The sequence below is a fragment of the Nannospalax galili genome, unplaced genomic scaffold (genome assembly GCF_000622305.1).
Source record: "Nannospalax galili isolate Female #2095 unplaced genomic scaffold, S.galili_v1.0 scaffold290, whole genome shotgun sequence".
Taxonomy (NCBI): Eukaryota; Metazoa; Chordata; class Mammalia; order Rodentia; family Spalacidae; genus Nannospalax; species Nannospalax galili.
In genome coordinates, this window is record NW_008331486.1 from 8,122,915 (window position 1) to 8,140,373 (window position 17,459).

Consider the following 17,459-nt stretch of genomic DNA (forward strand, 5'->3'; position numbering starts at 1 on the left):
ATGTAGCCAGGCTCCTGAAAACCAAGAGCATCACTACCATAAGCTCTGCAAGACGCTCAAGGGGGGTTGGCCCCAAGGGACTCACCGCTGCAGCAGCATGTAGATACGGGATGTGATGGGCAGCAGACAGTCTGCTATGGACAGGTCTGTGCTGATGACCTTGTGGACCAGATCGATGATGGGTTTGACCCGTTGGCAGTGCTGGATAACATCTGTGGGGAAAGATGGCCTGTGACTTTATGGCAAACAGCTCTATAAATAAGATCACTAAATGCACTCTGAGACCCAGATAAACAAATCATACAGATCCCACCCTTGATGGTTCTGAATTTTTATCTTGAAACTATCTATCCTCCAAATCCCCAGGTACATCGCCTGTCATCCTGTCTCCAAGAGCTGACCTTACCTGCAGTAGAGACAACGTGGAGCAGCATCTCAATCTCACAGGTGAAGAGGGTCCAGCTGCTATAGGAGTATTCCCAGCGTACAAGGTAAGCCCTGTCATCCAGCATGACTTGGCCCACCGTGCCCTGAGGAATGCGAAGGTTAGTCTGACCCCCTAAGGAAGAAAAATCACATACTCTGAGGAGACTCCTTACCAGACCACTCTACACAGAGCAGACCTTTCTTATTAGCTAACATTCCTACACTTGCTATCATTAAAGACTGATAATAAACTGGGAGTGGTAGCATATGCCTGTTATCAGATTTGGAGGTCTAAACCTAGAGGCTTTCAGTGAGCTAAGGCCATCCTGGGAACTTATTGAGACCTTGTCTCAAACTTTTTAAAACACCAAAGTCAATGAGTAAAATGAGCTTGGTGCAAAGCTTAACAATCCGAATTTCACTCCCAGAGCCCATACGGAAGAAGAACTGACTCCCAAAAGTCATCCACTGATCATCACCTACCTGCTTGTATGCGTGTACACACATACACGTACACAATGTATCTGATCTTCACAAACCTGCATATGTGTACAAGTGCACACACACACACACACACACATAATTTTTTAAAATTTACAAACCCATTTAAAATTGTTTTTTTTAGAAAATATTTTATTTTTTATTTTATGTGTATGCATGTAATTGCCTGCATGTAGGTAAGTGCACCCATGTCGTGCAATGCCTGTGGAAGACAGAAGGAACTGAGGTTATGGACAGTTGTTAGCTGACATGTGGGTGCTGAGATTTGAACCCGGGTCTTCTGCAAGAACAGCCAGTTTTCTTTACCACTGAGCCATCTCTCCAGCCCAAAAATATTTGGTTTTTTGAGGAGTGAGGATAAGACAGTGAGAGAAAGAGGAGACATAAATAGTGCCTAGCTAGTTTTAAAAAAAAACCAGAGGGAATCGAATTAGTCCAAAACCTTCTGAAAAATTACACATACATGAGTCTGTGAGTATAGTTGAAGATCACATAACAAGAAACAGTGCCAGACAGGAGAAACCTTCCTTTGAGCTGTAGGCCAGGGTAGTCCAAGAGACTCCCAAAAATTACACAGGCTATTGCCACAGTCCTTGATTGCCTCCCAGAACTTGAAGGTAAGACCCTATTGCTGAAGACAGGACATACTTTGGACACAGGATTTGAAGCAATGAAGCTGGAACTGACCTGGAAGCCCTCCCCCCTCCCGCCTCCCCCAAAGGCTAGCTCTCATAGCTCTGGAGAACATTATGCAAGTTGCTAAGGGAGAACATAAATCAACAGTCCAATCTCAGCTTCAAGGACTAAAAACCACATCAATGACCAGCACAGCAAATGACACTGGTGCAGTAGTGGCACTTTTATCTTGGGAGTAATCAACAGCTACCTAATTGTACTTAAAGCCCACTCAATGGGAGGAAACTCATGTCTGGTACTTACAAACCTAGCTAAATATACATGGCTGGGGAGGTCACAGATCTTCCAAGACTCTCATATCCCTAGGCCAATGTAATTAATTTCTTTTCTTTTTTTCTTTTTTTGTCTTTTTGAGACGGTCTCCCTGGAGTCCCAGCTGGCCTAGAACTCACTATGTAGAACAGGCTGGCTTTGAACTCACAGAGATCTGCCTGCCTCTGCCTTCCAAGCGGCAAATGTAATTTCTTACTATGTGCAAAATATGGATCCTTAAATTTACAGACAAGTATCCCAGTCACCACCCATCAAAGAAGCTTCTTTTTCAACAATGGAGATGATTACAGAGTTCCACCACTGCTCACATACAGAGATTGTCTGTGAACTGCCCAAGTCTAAGTGGCCCATCTAGGATGCAACCTCTACACCTAAGACTCACGGAACATAGAACAAGGGATGAAGAGAACACTAATGCATCTTTCAATTCTTATCAATAAGCTCATTCATGCAACAGAGGGCCAGAAACACAAGAGGCCACAAAGGGCCAAAACGCAGAGAATAAGAGTCAGCAGAGTGTGGGTTCTTGGACAGGACTCCTATATTGAGGTCCACAACCCAGGGCTCAGGGCCCACTGAGGAAGAGGGGGCAGAAAGACTGTAAGAGCCAGGAAAGAGATGCATGACCATATGGAAATAGAGTTCTACAGCCCCCTAGGACCTTGCTCATATGAACCTACAGGAATGGTGGCAGCAGGCACAGGACCCATGCAAACGTAGGCAGACTAAAACCCAGCATAGAACTGTGGAAATGAACAAGTCCCAACAACAGTCGTATAATTATTGGCAGCCGTATACTGCTAGGTGAGGAAGAGCTGATCTTCCTAAAGGGAGAGACTCCAGAGAGACTCACTAAAAGCTGGTGGACAAACTTGCACTGAGGGACATGAGGGGACACTAACTTTATATAATAATAGGCCTCAACACAAATGACAGAATGTATGAACTCCACTGGGGATTTTGGGAGGGGGCCAAAGGGGAAGGAGTACAAAGATGACTTTATGTATAAAGTACACAAAAATTCAATAATTTTTTTTTTTTTGGTCTTTTTGAGACAGGGTCTCCTGTAGCCCCAGGTGGTCTGGAACTCATTATGTAGACCAGGCTGGCCTCAGACTCATAGAGACCAGCCCGCCTCTGCTGGGACTAAAGGTGTGTGCCACCACCCCCTGCTCCTCAATAATTTTTTTTTAAAAAAAGACTAAGGCTGGGCGTGGTGGCGCACGAATTTAATCCCAGCACTCGGGAGGCAGAGGCAGGCGGAGTCTCGTGAGTGCCAGGACATCTGGGGCGACAGGGAGCCCCTGTCTCAAAAAGACCAAAAAAAAAAAAAAGACTGGACTACAGTTATTTGCTTTGGTTTCTGAGACAGCCTCTCACCATCTTCTCAGGTGGATGTTGAATTCACCGACTCAAGTGATTCTCCAGCCTCAAGCTCCCAGGTAGCCAGGTCAGCAGCTGTGCACCACCACGCTGCCTTCAAATTATTTCTTCAACTGTGGTAAACACTCCTACATCAATCTGTCATGTCACCGCAGTCGTGCGCTCGCTGCAGTGCGGCCATCACTTCTGCTCTCCACCTCTCAGCTCCCAGCAATCACCACTTCATTCTGTCTTGGAATTGGACTATTCTCAAGTACCTCCTAACAAAATGACACAAGGCCGGACTAGGAGGGGTACCCAGTTATCATAGCACTCAGGAGATTAAGGCAGGAGGACTACCTCAAGTTAGAGGCTGCTTTGCGTTACAAAGCAAGACCCTGTCTTGAACAAACAAACACCATACATAATGTCTTCTACTGTGGCTGACTTATTTACCTTAAGCAAACTGCCATCAGGGCTCATCCATGCCCTGACCTGCATCAGAATACCCTTCTTTCTTTTTAGGGCCTCACACATGCTAGGCACATGCTCCACCACTGAACCATATGCCAAGATAAATTTTCTCTTTTTAAGATTATTCAATCTCATAAAGAGTTGGCTCAGTGGTTAAGAGCACTGACTGTCTTGCAGAGGACCTGGGTTTGATTTTCTGAACCTACATGGGAGCTAACAACCATCCTAACTCCAGTTCCAGGGGATCTGATGCCCTCTTCTGACCTCTAGGGACAGTGCATGATACAGGTGCACTTACACACATGAAGGCAATACACTCATACACACACAAAAAAAAATTTTTTTTTTTTTGGTCTTTTTGAGACAGGGTCTCCCTGTAGCTCCAGCTGTCCTGGAACTCACTATGTAGACCAGGCTGGCCTTGAACTCACAGAGATCCGCCTGTCTCTGCCTCTGTGCCACCACGCCCGGCAAAAAAATTTTTTAATTGAATAATATTCTCGTCTATGCATACACCATATTTTATCCACTTATCTATCGAGCATTTATTCAAAGATTTATTTTATATACATCTTTTGCCCAATCATCCCATGATGAGGATTCCTTCTACTGTAAAGAAAATAGCAGTACATAAGGTACATGTCTCCAATGTAGTGCTAATAATTATAATGGCCACAGAGGATAAATAAAATAGTGTCATGGGCTGCTGGCCCATGTAAAGGACTGCACAGGATACACAAAACCAGGACAAGCTGCACATACAAACCACGGTTTATTGTCCTATGCTGCAATTGAGTCACCAAACTCAAAGGAAGGTGATTAAAGCTGTTGATGGTTTAGGCTGCCTTTTTGGTTTGTCTTTTTTGAGACAGGGTCTCCCTATAGCCCCAGCTGGACTGATGTAAATATGTGGACCAGGCTGGCCTTGATCTCACAGAGATCTCCTGCCTCCGCTCCTTAGTGTCAGGATCAAAGGCGTGTGCCAACCACTGGCAGACTTCTTCACTGGGAACAAATCTATCAAAAACCTAAACAAAATGACCAATGTGCAGTGAACGTCAGGACCTGATGGGAGGTTGTTTTTAAGATTTATTTTATTGGGAGCTGGAGAGATGGCTCAGTGGTTAAGAGCACTGGCTGCTCTAGAAAAAGGACCCAGGTTGGGTTCCCAGCACCCACATGGCAGCTAACTGTCTGTAACTCCAGTTTCAGGAATCTGACACCCCATCAGAACACACAGAGTGCATGCACATGGTACATTTCCACCATATAGGCAAACCATTCATGCACATAAAATAAAAATATGTAAAAGAGAGATTATCTTCAATTATGTGACCCTGTATAGGTCTGTAGGTCTGGGAACCCAAGTCAGATCCTGGAAGAGTACTCCAGCCCTAGGAGAGTTAATAGAGCAAATGACCTTTAAATACTTTATGGTAGAACCTAGAGACCATTCTTTTTTTTTTTTTGTCTTTTTTGAGACAGGGTCTCCCTGTAGCCCCAGCTGTCCTGGAACTCACTATGTAGACCAGGCTGGCCTTGAACTCACAAAGATCCACCTGCCTCTGCCTCCCAAGTGCTGGGATTAAAGGTGTGCACCACCACGCCCGGCCCTAAAAGACCATTCTTTTTTGACTGAACCTCCACAGAATACTCTAAAAAATAGAAAATAAGCTACCAAAATAATATCTGAGTCTTTCAACAATCTAGCCTTATACACACCGTGGTACAAGCTGCTCTTGGTCTGGCTGTACCTCTGATCTCAGGACAGTAGGCGAGCAGACCCTCAGTGGCTCAAAGCAGGCAGTGGAGGCTACATCACTCAAGCTATTTCTATGGCAGAAGGGTGTCCAACTGGCATTACACACACTCCAATCATAGGACCAGATATAACATACTTTTTTAGCAACTGCTGATACATGGTAAGGTAGAATGAATCCCTCAGAACAATCCTGGAAGGTGCTAAGGCAGGAAAAGAGCAACACAGTTATGTCTGTTCATACTCTGTGAAGAACTCTGACACTGACCGTCAGAGCAACACAAGCAATAGATGGCAGTCAATGCTGTCTCAAAGAAAGAGTTCTCCACTGATGTTGGTTATAGGATTCTAGGACTTTAAGTCTTTTCCATGCAGTTTGCTAATTCAGTCTTTTTTTCTAAGACAATCTCACTATATAACCCTGGTGGTCAGGCTGGCCTCAAACTCTGTCCCGAGTGCTAGGATTAAAAGGGTAGAGGGAGGGGAGGAAAAAGGGAAACTAAGTAGGGGTACAGCTCAGTGGTGGAGCATGTACAGTATGCATAAGGCTGTGGATGTGACACTCACCACTGTAGTAAGAGAAAGAGAACAACTGGCTATCTCCCTTATCAGTGACACAACAAGCAGTGAGCAGAGAAGTGTCTGTGACACCACATCAGATGATTTCTCCACAATGATGCAGTCTAACTAAATGCCATGTAAACAGGCTACTGCCCAAAGATCCTTCTTACCCAGGGGGTACAGGAGTTTAGGTGTCTGCCTCCGCCAAAGGGTTCCATCCTCATGGGAGAGCACATCATGGGGTTTGTGCTTATAAAGTTCATTGTAGAAAGACATCTTATCCAGGAAACTGTACACCTGTCAACATACGGAAACTGAGTTAGCCAGGCACCGTGGTGCACACTTTTAATCCCAACACTCTGGAACATGCAAGGCTGTCTGTCTACTCATCCAACCAGACTACACATGCCAGTCCCCACCTTCCCACCAGGCCACCTGCTGCTCAGCTCAGTTCACCTTCACTGGTCTGTACTCCAACTCAAGTCCCCACGGCTCCACAGACACTGCTGTGTCTCCTCAAGAGTGCTTGTGTCTCCTTTCCCCCTCAACCTGCTCAATGCTGGGGACTGAATCCAGGGCCTTGCACACACTAGGCAGAAACTCAACCACTGAGCACGTGCTCAGCATGACTCATTTCTTAGATCTGGTATTCTCAGGGCTAGAGAGCTGGTGCAGTGACAAAGAGTGCTTCCTGCTCTTCCAGGGGATCTGAACTCGGTTCCTAGCCTCCAGATCAGGTAGCTCACAGGTACCTGTAATTCCAGTTCCAGGGGACCCGATGCCCCTGGCCTCTACGGACAACTGCACTCCTGCCTGTACACATATCCAGCCCCACACACATAATTTTAAAATAACATAAATAGCCTCAGAGAGTGATAAGAGGAAGACATTGGTATTGACCTATGGCCTCTACATGGACACACGTGGTCTAGGTCACTTGAACACTCAAGAGTGTGCACACACACACAAATCTATTATTTTTTCCAAGTAGATATTAAGCAATTTCCTTGTTATTCTTGCTCCCACAGTACCTACAGTAGGTAGTTGTAAAGACTTTAACGTTAACTACAGAACTGAGGCACACCACTGGTATCTTTCATTCAATTTCAGACAAACTCTTGTCATGGCTGTACAGTTCCAATGCAAAATACACACAGATGTCGCAGGGAAACCCCAACCAACCCTGCCCCTCTACAGGGATCTGACTCACCTTTTTGGCAGTGGACTTCCCTGATACAAGAGCTCGGAGCAACTGCAAGAGTGGGGAAAGGAGATGGGGGAACATTCCACACACGCTGTCCAGAATGATCCCCAGACCAGAGGTTGGTTCCTGTGTCAGAAAGGGAGAAGTTATCCCTCCTCAAACTGCCCAGCAGGCATAAGAATATTTAGGAAGAGCCCTCCCTTTAAACAGATATAATCCTGTTTTAGTAACGTAAGACTTACATATTTCTAATGAAAAAGGGTATCAAGCTAGACATGGTGGCATATACCTTTAATTCCAGACCTCAGGGGGCAGAGGGAGTTGGATCACTGTGAGATCAAGGCCAGCCTGGTCTACATAATGAATTCTACATACTGAGGCCAGCTGAGGCTACAGAGTGACCCTATGTCAACAACATCAACAACAAATATTCAACCTTACCCCCTCCACAAAGAAAAAGGGTATCAAAGCAGTTTACTCATGAACTGAAAGGACTGCTTGTCCATCCAGGGCCACATTCCTGGGCACCCTTCCTACAGGAAGACAATACAGTTCCTGGTGTTACTCTTCCACTAACTTGAAAACTACCAACACACACTCAGTGCTTAGCCACCACACACAAGCAACAGATGCCCAATCTAAATACTGGTTTATAACAGCATCTCCCGGGGATACTGTGGGAGAATAAAAACCATCACAAATGTTTAATAATTCCTTTTGCTCCAGAGAAAGTCCCAGCAGGATTCCCCCAGCACACTTACTGTTCCCCAGAACAGCTCTGGAAGAGAAGGGTCTGCCAGGACTTCACAAGCTGTGTCAATTACATCCTGTTGGGGTGGAGGAGAAAATTGTTTGTTTGCCCCAGATGAACCAGTCTTTCTTACTGTAGTCGGCTGACATACAGCAGATCAGAAAGAACTCTGGTTACAGAGTAACGGGATGGTGGTACAGGCCTATAATCCCAGCACTACTTGAAAAACTGAACCAAGGGGAGCTCAAGGACAACCTGGGCTAAACAGTGACACCCTCTCTGAAAACTATAGAAAACAAAGCTGGGCATGGCCCAAACCTTCAGTTCTAATACTGGCCGGTTCTAACAGAGGCAAGTGATCACTGAGTTCCAGGCCAGTCAGAGCTATAGAGTGAGTCCCTGTTTCAATACAAAAGGGAGAAAATCACACCCTGTACAGGTGCATATTGTATCTGATATACAATGCAGTCAAACACATCTTTCTTTGTTGCTGTTGTTTGAGACAGGGTCTACCTGTAGCCCAAGCTGGTCTGATATTCGTGATATAGACCAGGCTGGCCTCTATCTCACAGAGATCTGGCTGCCTCTAGCTCCTGAGTGCTGGGATTATAGGCCTGAACCACCAACCCCAAATAAAACTTCTTTATCTTAAATGCTTATCTGTAAAATGGAGAGCATTAAAGTTTGTAATACTGTGTTTCATCTGTATCAAAAATAAATTTAAAAATTGTTTTAGGCTGGGCGTGGTGGCACATGCCTTTAATCCCAGCACTGGGGAGGCAGAGGCAGGTGAATCTCTGTGAGTTCAAGGCCAGCCTGGTCTACAGAGTGAGTTCCAGGACAGCTGGGGCTACAGGGAGACCCTGTCTCAAAAAGACAGACAGACAGACAGACAGAGTTTGTTGAATGGATTCTATTTCTACACGTTTCATTGCATTTTTAAAGAGGTCTAATTTGGGGGGCTGGAGAGCTGGCTCAGTGGTTAAGAACACTAGTTGTTCTTGCAGAAGATCCAGGTTTGATTCCCAGCACCCACATGGCAGCTAACATCTGTCCGTAACTCCAGTTCCAGGGAATCTGAGGGCCTCTTCTGTCCTCCGCGGACACTGCACAAAATGGGTGCACTTACCTACATGCAGGCAATACATGCATACACATAAAATAAAGATAATAAAGTTTTTTAAAAAGGCTGGGCGTGGTGGCACATGCCTTTAGTCCCAGCACTTGGGAGGCAGAGACAGGCGGATCTCTGTGATTTCTAGGCCAACCTGGTCTATGTAGTGAGTTCCAGGACAGTTGAGGCTACAAAGAAACCCTGTCTCAAAAAGACAAAAAAAAAAAAAAGAATTACTAGGGGGCTGGAGAGACGACTCAGATATTAAGAGCACTGGCTGTTCTTGCAGAGGACCTGGATTTGGTTCCCTGCCCTCACATGGCAGCTCACAACCATCTGTAACACCTGTTCCAGGGGATCCGACACCCTCTTCTGGCCTCAGGGCACTGCATGACACAGGTGCACTTACATACATGAAGGCGAGACATTCATGCATATAAAATAAAAATGGTATTTTGGGGGCTGGAGAGATGGCTCAGCAGTTAAGGACACTGGATGTTCTTGCAGAAGACCCGGGTTTGAATCCCAGCACCCACATGGCAACTAACTATAAGTCCAGTCCCAGGGGAGCTGACAGTCTTCCGACCTCTGCCGGCATTGCACGACACAGGTGCACTTATCTACATGCATACACATAAAATAAAAATAATAAAATATTTTTTAAAAGTTAAAAAAAAAAAAACCCACTGTTCTTGCAGAAGACCTGGATTTGAATCCCAGCACCCACATGGCAGCGAACAACTGTCTGTAACTCCAGTTCCAGGGGATCCGACACCCTCTTCTGTCTTCTTCAGGCATTGCACGACACAGGTGCACTTACCTACATGCAGATAATACACGCATACACATAAAAATATAAAAATAATAAATTTTTTTACAAAGTTTAAAAAAAAATAAAATTCTCTTAAGGAAGTATTACTAGGAAAAAGATCTGTAGTGCATACCTTTCTTTAATCCCAGCACTCCAGGAGGTAGGCAGATCTCTGTGAAACTGAGGCCAGCCTGGTGTACAAAGACCAGGTCAGTTAGGGCAACAGGGAGACCCTGTCTCAAAAAAAAAGTACTACTATGCTTACCCGAGATCAGAGCTCAGCACACCAGACATCTAATAAATGGTTACGGAACATTTTCTTTAGTCTTTTTTGAGACAGAGTCTCACCATAGCCCCAGCTGGCCTGGAACTCACTATATAGACCAGGCTGGCCTTGAACTCACAGAGATCCCCCTGCCTCTGCCTCCTGAGTCCTGTGATTAAATGCACACGCCACCATGCCTGGCCATTTTCTTTCTTTTATTTTCAATACTATTTTTATTTTATTTTATTTTATGTGTATGCGTGTTTTACTACATGTAAGGACACCACAGGCATGCAGGGCCCTCAAAAGCCAGAAGAGAGAGCTGGAACCCCTGGAACTGGATTTGGACAGTTGGCCACCAAAGTGAGCTGGGAGTGCAGGCCCTCTGTAAGAGCAGCCCAGCTCTTAATAGCTGAGCCATCTCTCTAACCCCACATTTACTTTTTATCAAAGCACCAGGATTTCTGCAACTCCAACATGCGAAAATCAACCCTCTAGTATACTGTAGGAGCTAATATCACAAGAATTTTTTTTTATTTTTTTAAATTTTTATTTTTTCATTTATTATTTTTATGTGTATGTGTGTACTGCCTGCATGTAGATCATGCAATGCCCTCGGAGGACAGAAAAGGCTGTCGGATCCCCTGGAATTGGAGTTACGGACAGTTGTTAGCTGCCATGTGGGTGCTGGATTTCGAACCCGAATCTTCTGCAAGAACAGTCAGTGTTCTTAACTGTTGAGCCATCTCTCCAGCCCGTCACAAGAATTTTAACACAGCATTTTCTAAAGTTCTGTGCCCAAGACCTTTGGAAAATGAATCTTTAACACCAATCTCGTTTCCCTACAATATTATAAAATTTTCATCAATTTATAAAACAAGTCACTAATTAAATGAACACAATGAAAAAGAGAAAAAAAAGTGAAAAAAAAAAAACCAAACAAAACACGAACTCAATGGCTGGGCATAGTGGCTGACACCTTTAATCCCAACACTCAGAAGACAGAGACAGGCAGATCTCTATGAGTTCCAGGCCAGCCTGGTTTCCATAGCAAATTCCAGGCCAGCTGGAGCTACAGAGATACCATGTCTCAAAAAGACAAAAAAGAGCAATGCCAGGGTTATTACTATTCCAGATTTTAAGCTGTATTACAGAGCTATAGTCATAAAAACAACATGGTACGGGCACAAAAATAGACCCATAGATCAATGGAACAAAATTGAAGACCCAAATATGAGTATATGCAATTTCAGCCATCTGATATTTGACAAAGGGGCCAAGAATATTCACTGGAGGAAAGACAGCATGTTCAGCAAATGGTGCTGGCAAAACTGGATACCCGACTGTAGAAGAATGAAACTAAACCCCTATTTTTCACCCTGCACAAAAGTCAATTCCAAATGCATCAAGGACCTCAATGTAAAGCCTGAAACTCTGAAACTGTTAGAAGAAAACATTGGGAAACACCTACAAGATATAGGTGTAGGAAAGGATTTTCTAAACCGGACATCAACTGCTCAGGAAACAAGGGCAAGAATTAACAAATGGGACCTCATTAAACTAAACAGCTTCTGTACATCAAAGGAGACAACCAGGGAAGCAAACAGAAAACCCACAGAATGGGAGAAAATCTTCACCATTGACACATCTGAGAGAGGTTTAATATCCAGAATATATAACGAACTCCAAAAACAGAGAATCAAGAAGTAACCCAATTAAAGATGGGCTAAGGAGCTGAACAGAAAGTTCTCAAAAGAAGAAGTAAAGATGGCTACGAAGCATCTTAAAAGATGTTCAACATCACTAATAATAAAGGAAATGCACATTAAAACCACTTTAAGATTTCATCTTACCCCAGTCAGACTGGCTAAGTTCAAGAGAACAAATGATACCAAATGTTGGAGAGGATGTGGGGAAAGGGGAAGCTGAGGAAAGAAAAGGTCTTGAGCCCAGAAGCTCGAGTCCAGTCTATGCAACACAATGAGACCCCTGTCTTTTTGATTGCTTGTTTGTTTTTTATTTTGTTTTGCTTTGTTGGGGGGGGCAAAGGGGTCAGAAACTGGGGCATATTTAAGAAGACAGCTCTCAGGGCTCTCGGGAACAGAAAACAGCCACTAATGGAAGAAGCAGAACAGGTTTTAGAGACATTTAGGGGTTCAGGTAACTTTCTATGATGCTCGCCTATGGGATGACTGTTGGGGAAGCAAGGACGCTGTGGCTTCCTGATGAGCAGGGAGTTGACCCCCGTCTTAAAAAGAAGCAACAATGCTAGATGTGGTAGCTCACATCTTTAATCCCAGCCCTCGGGAGGCAGAAGCAGGCAGATCTCTGTGAGAAAGAGGCCAGACTAGTCTACACAAGTTCCAGGCCAGCAGGGCAGTGTGGCACAGCATCCCTTTAATCCCAGCATTCAGGAGACAGAGGAAGACAGATCTCTGTGAGTTTCAGGCCAGCTGGGGCTACAGGGAGACCTTGTCTCAACAGGATGAAAAGCAAAAAAACAAAACCCAAACAAACAAACAAAAAAAGGCAACGAGAGCAAACACACAGACACACACGTGTGCACACATGACACACAGAACAAAAGGTTATGAAACTGTACAGTTAGGCTCCCTGAATCTCAAATCGTTACCTTCTTTATCTACAGATTCAGGCAACAATTAACCAAAACTATCTGAGAAAGAAGGGTGGCTGTCTGTCCTATGTAGTACACACTCTGGTAATGTCAGTACTTGGGAGGCTGGGAATAGTGATTACTAGTTTGAGACTAGTCTGGGCTACAAAGGGAGGTCCAGGGACACCACATATACAAAGAGACTATATCTCAAAATGCAAAACAAATAAACAAAAAAAACCAAGTGTGTCTGTATTAAACATGTACACTTTCTTAACATTATTCCCCAAATAAAACAGCATAATTGCTATTTGCATAGTGTTTATATAATAGGTATCATAAGCAATTCAGAAATGATTTAGAGTGTACTGGACATGCACAGGCTCTACAGTATGTGCCATTTTATAAAAAGGACTTGCCTATCAGTGGATTTTGGTACCTTGAGTTCCTGAAACCAATCCTCATGGATACCAAGGCCCAACTATATGAACTATGATTCCATTTCCACAGAAGAACATTTCTGTGTGTGTGTGTGTGTGTGTGTGTGTGCGTGTAAAGCGAAAAGAAATACATCAAACTTGTAAGACAAATTACCCTGCATGATGGAATCATATCCTTTATTTTCTAATTCTGCTAAAATTAACATATAATTCATATGATAAGTGAAAATTAATAGCAAGAAACAAATTCATGTGAAATAAGCAGTATCAGATCTGGAAGGGGCATTGTAAAGTCCAGGCTGCAATACAAGGCAATGGTAAACAGCCTCAGGAAAGCCAGGCACTGACCTGCTGATTGCCAAGTGTATGCAACTCCAGGGAGGTGAGAACGAAGGAGAGGAGTCCATAGACACACATGCATGCAGTGCTCGTGGTACACTGGAATGACAAAGTCAGCGATTAATTCAGAATAATCCAACTCTTTCAAAGACTTGGTGTAATCATCACATTGATAAGAATCCTTGTAAACAAATGGGAAAGGAAAGCAAAAATTCATACTTTCCTAATTTATCTGCAAGATTAGGAAGCAGGAGTAACAAACACAGTCAAGAGGGCTGGAGAGGTGGCTCAGCAGTTAAAAGCACTGGCTGCTATTGCAGAGGACCCAGGTTTGGTTCCCAGTATCCAGATGGTGGCTAACAACCATCCACAACTCCAATTCCGGGGTATTCAAGCTCTCTTCTGGCCTCCATGGGCACTGCATGCCGTGTGTACTTACATACACGCAGGCAAAACACACGTACTACACAAAAAAGGAAATAAAATATAACAAAAAAAATTTTTTAAAGAATAAAACCAAAAGGAGCTATTCTTAAAAATGATACAAGGTATGATGTGCACACCTTTAATCCCAGCACCTGGGAGGCAGAGGCAGGTGGATCTCTGTGAGTTCAAGGCCGGCCTGGTCTACATCGTGAGTTGCAGGCCAGCTGGGGTTACAGGGAAACCCTGTCTCAAAAAGACAAAAAAAAAAGAAAGAAAGAAAAGAAAGAAAGAAAAAAAAGAAAACCACACCCAACCGAGGATCAGTACTTAACAGAGGCTATATGAGCTAATTCAATAGGAGAGACACCAGCATTCATCAGCCTGCAGGATCAAGAGGTGGCTAATGCCCAAGGTTTGTTTCTTTGTTTTTTTCTGGCGCTGAGGACTGAGCCCAGGGCTCTACCACTGAGCTAAATCCCCAACCCCTCTGAGGTTTAAGACGTTGTTTTTCTATCTTTTTTGTGTTACTAGGGTTTGAACCCAGGGCCTCGTGCACACACGGCTAGGCAAGCACACTGCCACTGAGCCAAGTCCCCAGTGCAAGACTTTAATCTTCAGAGCAGCTTTATGCTCACATCAGAGTGGTCACACGGTCGTACAAACTCTATGTGGTTTGTTTATCTCCCTCCTTCCTCACCCCCTGGCAGCTGCTGTTCTTTCAGTCTCCAGTTTTGTCCCCTCCAGAGTCACACTGCTGGATCTACATACCACGCAGCCCTTTCAAATCCTTTCACTTAGTATTATGCATTCATGATTCTTCCACATTTTATTTCATGTGGGTGGCTGGGGCTTGGGAACCAAATTGAGGACTTTGTGCATGCTGGGCGAGTACTCTCAAGGAGCTCTATCTGCAGCCCTCTTCCACCTCTTCTTGGGGTTTGACAGCTACATTCTCCTCAGTAGTGAATAGTATTCCCTTGTGTTGTTGTGCCCACTCATACCCACTGAAGAGTACTCATACCCATTGAAGAGTACTCATACCCATTGAAGAGTACTCATACCCATTGAAGAGTACTTAACCTGGCTCTACATTCTGACCATCATGAAGGCAGTCATGAAGACAAAGACGCTATCAGGGTCTGGGAATAGGGTTTTCAGGGACACAGTCATCCACTTGGGGTAAACCAAAGAGCACAAGTGCTGTATCTCAGGTTTCATTTGTTTTTCCTTCTTGGTGGGCTGGAGCTGGAATCCAGGGCCTCAGGCATACTAGGCAAACATCTGACCACTGCGACTATTAACCATGCCAACTCCAATTAAATATGCCCCAATAAAGACGCAAGAGAGTCTCTAACTCAGCCTGTTACAGCTGAGTAAATTCCCCAAAGGGATTTCTCTAGTCAGCGTATCCCAAGCTGTCATTGAGGACAGACATTTTACAGGCAAGAGTCACTCACAGTGCATTCAAACTGTATCTGCCTCTTACTACTACTATTGCTTGGGGCAAATGACTTCTCCTGAGTCTCGGTTTCCTAATGTATAAAATCAAGATGGTACTCCTAGCACAAAAAAATATGCTTTGACGATAAAGTAAAATGTTGCTAGTAACACTGTGTGTTCACAGTAAATGCTCTACACCAAGGCTAGTGAAACATCGTCACAAAGCTGGGCGTCCTGGCACATGCCTGCCATCGCAGCTCTCACGACACTGAGGCAGGAGGATCATGAGTTCAAGGCCTGGCAACGCTACCAATTGAGAACCTATCTCAAAAAACAACAGGAAAAAAAATGTCACCACAACTGTTCTCACTGCTGTAGTTCTCACCACTGATGCAGGTCCTGCCCTGCTCACATTGAACCACCCATAACCTTAGACTTACGTCATTTCCCCCACTGGCAAGTGACCGGAGCAGTCGAGTCAAGTACTGAAACACATTCAGCTGGATGGCTGTACCACCTATCTTCCTGACCACACTGCTTGTCTCTTCTGGGTTCAGGGTGTGACGAAGCAGAGCCCAGGCCAAAAGCACTGGGGCATGATGTGGGATGTCCCCAAAGGTCAACATCAAACGGTCCATATCCTAAGGAGGGAAGAAAACATACCTGTATTGAGGGACAGGAAAGGTCAAGATTCCTACAGGCTCCTTCATGGTCAACAAGCCTTCTGTACAGACACCCCATTCTCCCATTCCAACGTTCCATACTCCAAAACCCCTGCGAACTTACTCTTACAATTCTTTCTACTGATTTGTGTAGTCCTGATTTAAATGTATAAAATATGAGTCCAGGGGGCTGGAGAGATGGCTCAGCAGTTAAGAGCACCAACTGCTCTTGCAGAGGACCCGGGTTCAATTCCCAGCACCCACATGACGGCTATGAACCATCCTTAACTCCAGTTCCCAGTTCCAGGGGTATCCGAAGCCTTCTGACCTCCGCAGCATTGCACAACACAGGTACACTCACATACATGCAGGCGATACACTCATACACATAAAATAAAAATAAATTAAAAAAAAAAATGAGTCCAAACAGAGACTTAACAAATGTTATTAGCCTGATCCTTCTTGAATTTTCTATGACCTCACTTTCTGTCTTTCAAGACCCACAATCCCCAAGGTTTTGTCCTTGGGCCATCTCCATGAGAGCTCTACTCCCTTTCAGATCTAATCACCACCTCTGCACAAATAACTGAGATTTCCCCCAGGCCTAATTAACTGACAATATAAAATATCTAACTGCCACAACACCAAAACTTTGGTGCATCAGGATAGTTCAGTGGCTAAAAACTAACTAGAAACCACCTGAAGAAGGAATGCTCTTCCAAGTTCACCTGACAGACGAGTCCATCCTGAGCAAACTGGTGCAGTTCTCTGCTGTCATCCAAAGCACACTTATGCAAGGACTCGACATCCATGCCTTCCACCAGGATGAGGGCACTGAAGAAGCTGCAAAGAAAAGGCCACACCATGGTCTCACATAAGCTCTTCTGAGCCTAAGGGAAGATGTAAGACATTCACTAGCAAAATAGTGTTAGTGAGTCCTTTAACATTCTTTTCACACTTCTTTTTTTTGAGACAGCGTCTCCCTAGTCCCAGCTCTCCTGGAACTTGCTATGTAGACCAGGTTGGCCTCAGTCTCCCAGAGATTCACCTGCCTCTGTCTCCTGAGTACTGGGATTAAAGGTCTGTGCCACCATGCCCAGCTCAGACTACACTTTTAAATATAGAGGTTGTTTTCTTTTGTAGTGGCTGAGGATCAAACCCAGGGCCAAGTATGTCAAGCATGTACTCTACCACCCAGCTATACCCCAGACCCTCAGAATGTACTTTGTACTTCTCCTTCCAGCACACCTCAATCTCATGATACTGATGGGGCTGTGCCTGTCCCACAAGGGCAGCACAGACCCAGTACTGAAGGTTTCTACATCTACCACTTACACCTGA

At 44.5% G+C, this 17,459-nt stretch overlaps 1 protein-coding gene across 1 annotated transcript in view; it reads right to left on the reverse strand.

Moving 5' to 3' along the window:
• Nup188 (nucleoporin 188) overlaps positions 1-17,459 on the reverse strand; it is a 69,809-nt gene that overhangs the window by 23,674 nt on the left and 28,676 nt on the right. The window contains exons 10-17 of the mRNA XM_008826086.3: positions 16,847-16,961; positions 15,897-16,097; positions 13,600-13,689; positions 8,018-8,083; positions 7,263-7,382; positions 6,223-6,349; positions 407-559; positions 86-212 (exon numbers count right to left, since the gene is read on the reverse strand). Of these exons, the coding sequence (XP_008824308.1) occupies positions 86-212; positions 407-559; positions 6,223-6,349; positions 7,263-7,382; positions 8,018-8,083; positions 13,600-13,689; positions 15,897-16,097; positions 16,847-16,961 (999 nt within the window). The remainder of the gene's footprint in view (positions 1-85; positions 213-406; positions 560-6,222; positions 6,350-7,262; positions 7,383-8,017; positions 8,084-13,599; positions 13,690-15,896; positions 16,098-16,846; positions 16,962-17,459) is intronic.